This window comes from Triticum aestivum, chromosome 5A (assembly GCF_018294505.1).
Source record: "Triticum aestivum cultivar Chinese Spring chromosome 5A, IWGSC CS RefSeq v2.1, whole genome shotgun sequence".
NCBI lineage: Eukaryota > Viridiplantae > Streptophyta > Magnoliopsida > Poales > Poaceae > Triticum > Triticum aestivum.
In genome coordinates, this window is record NC_057806.1 from 334,720,641 (window position 1) to 334,727,151 (window position 6,511).

A 6,511-nucleotide genomic window follows, 5' to 3' on the forward strand; every position below is an offset into this window, starting at 1 on the left:
TCAGTGAGTCGATCAAATGTGTGCTGGACATTCTCATTGTCATTTCGCTTGAAGCGGTTGAAGAGATTGCGAAGGACACTGATTCTTTGATCTCTCTGTGTTGAGATGCCTTCATTGACCTTGGAGAGCCAGTCCCAGACCAGCTTGGATGTCTTCAAAGCACTCACACGGCCATACTGTCCTTTGGTCAGATGACCACAGATGATGTTCTTGGCAGTAGAGTCCAGTTGAACGAATTTCTTGACATCAGCAGCAGTGACACCTTCTCCAGCCTTGGGAACTCCGTTCTCGACGACATACCATAGGTCGACGTCAATAGCTTCAAGATGCATGCGCATCTTATTCTTCTAGTAGGGATATTCAGTTCCATCGAAGACGGGGCATGCAGCGGAGACTTTGATTATCCCTGCAGTCGACATAGCTAAAACTCTAGGTGGTTAAACCGAATCACACAGAACAAGGGAGCACCTTGCTCTGATACCAATTGAAAATGCGTTATATCGACTAGAGGGGGGGTGAATAGGCGATTTTTATGAAAGTCTTCAAAACATGGAAGGTATGAAGACAAACAGTAGAGATATGCCTATCACTATGCAGCGGAAGTTAGATTACACTAGGCAAGCCATGATCAAGTATTCAACAGAGTGAAAGCACAATGACAAGTAGCTGCAGTGTAATGAGGATCAGGTAGGAAGAGGTTATGAAGCCAAACAAATCATACAGTTACGTTGTGAAGACAAAAGATATAGCAAGCATGCAATGGCTTCACAATGAGTAACAGTAAGTAAAAGGAAGTGAAAATGAAACCAGTGACTCGTTGAAGACAATGATGTGTTGGACCAGTTCCAGTTGCTGTGACAACTGTACGTCTGGTTGGAGCGGCTAGGTATTTAAACCTTAGGACACACAGTCCCGGACACCCAGTCCTGAACACGCAGCTTAGGACACCAAGTCCTCACCGTATTCTCCTTGAGCTAAGGTCACTTAGTCCTCGCCCAATCACTCTGGTAAGTCTTCAAGGTAGACTCCCAAACCTTCACAGACTTTGTTCACTGGCAATCCACAATGTCTCTTGGATGCTCTGAACGCGACGCCTAACCGTCTGGGGATGCACAGTCCTCAAGTGTAATAAGTCTTCAGATCACACAGACAAGAAGACTTAAGTGATGCCCAATGTTCTCTGGCTCTGGGTGGTTAGGGCTTTTCTCCTCGCTAGGAATTTTCTCTCAAAGGCTTCGAGGTGGGTTGCTCTCAAACGACAAAAGTCGTGCATTGAAATCTGAGCAGCCAACCGTTTATGGTTGTAGGGGGTGGGCTATTTATAGCCACTTGGCAACCCGACCTGATTTGTCCGAAATGACCCTGGGTCACTAAGGAACTGACACGTGTCTCAAAGGTCAGATTTCAAACTCTCATGGCAACTTTACTTGGGCTACAAGCAAAGCTGACTTGTCCGGTTCTGGACAAGATTCGCTCTCATTGTCTTCACTCGAAGACATAGGTTTTTAGTTTAGGCATCACTTCAGTCATTCTAACTGGTTCTCCTGGACCCCACTTAACAGTACGGTGGTTCCTATGACTCAACACAAAAAGAAAAAGAACTACGAAAGATCTAAGTCTTCGAGCTCCATAGGCTTCATAACGTGTCTTCTTTTGTCATAGTCTTCAATGTGAATATCTTCATATACCACCTTTGGCTTCAATGTCTTCTTACATTTTTAGGTGTCATCTCTGGTAGTGAAACCGAATCAATGAGGGACTTCTACTTGTGTTATCCTGCAATTCTCACAAACACATTAGTCCCTCAACTAGGTTTGTCGTCAATACTCCAAAACCAACTAGGGGTGGCACTAGATGCACTTACAAGAACTCACCCTGAAAGAGTGAGTCCCTCCCAAAGAGGCTCGTCTTAATGATAGAGATGCTAGCTAAGCACCCTGTTGAGCTTTTGAAAAGAATACCCTAACAAACATGCATGCAAATGTGAAAGAACAAACAAGATCATTGTAAGCTTACCAAAAATTTTCCTAGGGAATCAAACAATATAGCTCATGAATAAGCCCGATTAGCACAAGTCGCTCCTCCAAAATTCTTTGAAAGATGAGTGCACCTTATCAACCTTTTTTGATGAATTAAAAACTCTTTTGCTTTAAGAGTGTGTGAGATGGAGAATGTCTTGTTAATAATTTATGAGCCAATCTCTGTTACCCACAAAAAAGACAACCTCTGTTGTATAATTAGCTCCATAATGGCTAGTATTGCTTTAAACGAGAAGTGTGATGCACCTTGAAAGAGTGAGTACCTCCCAAAGAGGCGAACCTTGATGATGGAAATGCTAACAGAGCAACCTTTCAAGTTTTCTAAATAGAAATATGCTAATAGATCACGCGTGCAAATGTGGAAGAACCACTATTCAAGATATATTCCGATAAATTGGCTGATTTATCGCTTACTGTTGTCTGACCGATAAGATAAATCGACGGATATATTAGAAGATATGGCGATAAATCAGTCGATATGTCGATAAACTGGCCGATTTACCCTTTATATTGGGTCGACCGATAAGTTCCTAATAAGCGATATCCCCAACATTGGGAAGAACCAACAAAACCTTCGTAAGCCTATCATTATCATCTTAAGAAAACAAATGGTATAGCTCATGGATTAGCTCGATCGACAAGAGTCACAAGACCCTAGCTTTATTGTGAGCCAAAACTGCCTAAAAGAAGAAAAATGCTTGAAAATTGTTTGATGATAAACCATCTAATTCTATTGTACCCTCTTTGGTGGACGATGTAACAATCTCACAATGTTAATAGAAGGTTGAATTTAATTAAATAAAACCTCCCTTTCAAGAATGGGAAAGATCTGGTTAATAATTAATGAGATATATGTTATAACCCACAAAAGACCATCATGGCTAGTGTTTCTACAAATGAGGTTTCGGATGCTGAAATACAATCCATGGCACAATGTTTGGATCAGTGGGTAAACTAACTTAACTAAGAATAATGTGCATGCATTATCTACAACATCACCTAGATAAAGTTTAAACCATAAATCCTTCAATTATTAATGTCATGAAACAAACAATACTTAATCAAGCATCGCAAATGACACACATTGTCTGGATTTTCACTCAAATAAACAAAACAATCCCCACTTAAACGAAACATGAAAATGATGGAGCGAAATAAGTCAAGCAAGTAAAAAAAGAAGCGATGAAACTAGTAAGAAAATGATTGACCCACTTCTCCAATTCAATGACCTCCATTTCCCATTTTCTTATTGCACTTACATCAGGGAGCTGTTGTTGAGGAGGCTCTGCCATGGGTTCGATCCTCCATTGTTGATCCAGTAGCAATCCCTCGATGACGCACCATTGTTGTCATCACCCCCACTGTTGTTATTGTTGTTGTTGTGTATATTGTTGTTGCCCATCGTCACATTGTTCCCAGTCCCAAGGTGATGCACGCCTCCTGATACAACACCAGCACCTCCACCATTGCCAACCTGTGGCTGCCATTGGAGCCCCATCACGCCCCCCGTACCATCATCTCCTTCCTCGCCAGTGCCCCCCTGAAATATTGAAGCAGTTGCAGCACCTATTCCATTTCCACCAACCACGAGATCACCATGTTGCTGCATCGGACCTGGAATGCCAAATGACGCCACTGGCGGCGTCATCAGCATCCCAATGCCTGATCCAGTGGCAGGCCCACCATAGTAGTAGCCATTGTTCTGACTGAGGCTGCCATCAAGAAGCCCTCCTGCGCCCCCTCTCAACACGTCTAGAAATGACGTCGTCCCACCAGGGGACATCACTGCCGCCGTGTTGGACGATGACGATGACCCAAAGGCAGTCAGGGAAAGGCTGCTTGGAATCTCAAAACCAGCAGACATAAATGTTGGGAGGACGTTGGCAAAGTTCATCCCTGTGCAGGTCGAGGGCGGCATGACAACCGTGGGTTCTGACGAGGAGGCCACGCCGAGCTTGTGGGCGTCGGAGGTCCCCGGGCGCTTGGGCTTGCGGCAGCCGCCACCGATGGGGACGTTGCGGAGGGAGCCACCATGGGTCCAGTAGCGGCGGCAGGCCTTGCAGAAGTAGCGGGGCTGAGACATACTATAGTTGTTGTAGTAGCAGAACTTGGTGTTGCCAGACTTGCACCGAGGGCATTCCACCTTCTGCTCTGGCTTCGGCCGAGGCTTCTTCTCCGCCGCCGCTGTCGCCTCCCCCGCCATCTGACCGGCCTTGCTCTTGGAGTTTGACGGAAACACTTCCTCCATCTGCAACACATGTGTACACACATATCGAATTAAATAAAGTTAAATTGTTAATCCCAAGGAGTGAGACATGTAGAATCATTGGTTAACTCAAAATGTCATGTAGAATCAGGTCTGAAATTCTCAAATCCACAGAACAGATTCAATTAATCAACTACAACTCTAAGCGCCCATTCTTTTGGGCAGCTTAAAAATAAGCTTCCTTTCCCTATACTCACTAGTATTAGGATTCCTTGAAAGTCTAATCCCAGGATCTCCTAGTTACTAACCAGGCAGGTAAGAAACCAAGACAAAATAAATAAAATCTTGGGTACAAAGTAGTGAATCCAACATGGATAAAAGAGAACTGCAAAATCTGATCCAACTTTTCATAAATCAAAGCAAAAAAGTAAAACTTTGTATACAAAACTAGTAAATCTGGCATGCATCCATGGATCAGTGCCTATTGAATGTGGTAACGGCTGTGTGCATGAACCGATGCAGAGCCTGGAAATATCCCCTTTTCAAAACAGAAACATACGATCGCCCCCTCTATTGTTCTAGCTACGAGTGGTTTGCTAAAATTGATACGACAACATCAAAATTACACAAACCAAACAAGGTAGGTCATGAATTAATTATGAATTCTTCAAAATCAAGATCTAGATACGTGCATGTACACAGGAACACGCAAACAAGACAAATATTTTTTGGAATAGCCCGTGGTTAGATCTACAACAGGTATTAAAGTGAAGATCGCTAGCTAGCACATCTTGCGGCGAGCGATAGTGCGGGATATTATCTAGAAAAAGTCGCATGCACGAGGAAGAAGAAGAAGCTGGACAAGGGAGAAATAGTAAGTGATATAGATCAAAGGAAGAAGAAGCTCACCAGGTGAACGAAGGGTAGTATGGAGTATAGGTGTTCTTTGGTCTAGTGCTATGGGATAGGGTGAAGTTGCCCACCTTTTTATACCCGTAAGGCTAGCCAGATGTTTAAACACTACCGCAAAATGAGCAAGCCAGATATAGGGTCAAATTAATAGAGGGTGTGTTCATGTGAGTGATGAACTGTGTATAGCCAGTAGCACTGGTAAGACAGAAACGGCTGTAGAGCTCTTGGCCTGTTGTCCCTGGAGGACAAAACGGCTAGAGGTGACGCACACACTAGAGAGAGAGAAGGACGGATGGCTTGCAAGCCTTGGGTTGGAAACAGAAAAGAGAGAGAAAGACGAGCCTAATTCCGGGGCTCTTGTGCTGCAAGCTTCTCCATCCTTCCTCCTTCTGTTGCTTGTCTGAGCTTGGGGCCAACAGCAAAACATGGGGCCGGCCGGTCGTGCATACGTATGTGTATATTATCTTTGGCGTGCTATACACACACAGATGGATGGATGCACTCTACGGGTCTATGACATGCATGGACCACACAACCTTCACACCTGTCTCATGAGATAGCATGGGTATAAACAGCACACCAGGTCTCATCCAGTGCAAATCTTCATCGCCACTCTTCCTTTCCTTCCATTGTATATCTTGCTATCTTGTCAGTGACCGCAGCTAAAAAACATGGTGTAGGCGTGCCACATTCACGTGTCATAGCCCGTGGTGGAGTGGTTGTGTGCATGGACGTATGCATAGGCCAAGGTGAACTCTTTTATGGCATATCATTTTAGACTAAAATATCCATTTAAAAAAATCTTGGGCTAGAACTCCATCATCTGCATTTCCGCAATTAATACCACCAATCAAATCATCGACCATCTCTATCTTTTCCTTTCCATGTATAGTACTCCCATTTCATTAATTCTCCACCGTCAAATCAATATTTGTATTTCCTCACAAAAAAGAATAGACATTTGTATAGTAACTTGGTAACGCTTGTTTCGAAAAAGTCATGGCAAATATCTGACATAATGAACTGGATGTTTGTCCTGTGCACTTGATTTGTAGTTAAATAAAATACCCCTATTTGTGTTGCACTATATTTGCAATATGGTTAATCATATGATTTTTCCTACCACCACCTCTTTAGTGAGGTTTGAATTTTCTGTAACAATGAAACAAACCATTGTCACCAAAGTCCATAGAGTAGTTTGTATTTAAATGACCACAAAATATCACAAAGCAACACAATCTAGATGTTTGAAATTATAATCTACTACCCCCTAGAAAAGATGATGATTGCCCTTCTTGTAGATAGAAAATGTTGACTACTATTGATCCATGGGACTATAAAAATAGGGAGCCAA

At 43.2% G+C, this 6,511-nt stretch overlaps 1 protein-coding gene across 1 annotated transcript; it reads right to left on the reverse strand.

The window, feature by feature from the left end:
- Window positions 1-3,039: 3,039 nt before the first annotated feature.
- LOC123106888 (dof zinc finger protein 3) lies at window positions 3,040-5,431 on the reverse strand. Its single transcript, XM_044528924.1, has 2 exons — window positions 5,155-5,431; window positions 3,040-4,287 (listed from the first exon to the last, which is right to left on the reverse strand). The coding sequence occupies exon 2, from the start codon at window positions 4,285-4,287 to the stop codon at window positions 3,295-3,297; it is 993 nt and encodes a 330-aa protein (XP_044384859.1). The 5' UTR covers window positions 5,155-5,431; the 3' UTR covers window positions 3,040-3,294.
- Window positions 5,432-6,511: the final 1,080 nt, after the last annotated feature.

What these genes read in the sequence shown, in the direction of transcription:
- LOC123106888 (XM_044528924.1), bottom strand. Translation starts at nt 4,287, where the DNA reads ATGGAGGAAGTGTTTCCGTCAAACTCCAAGAGCAAGGCCGGTCAGATG.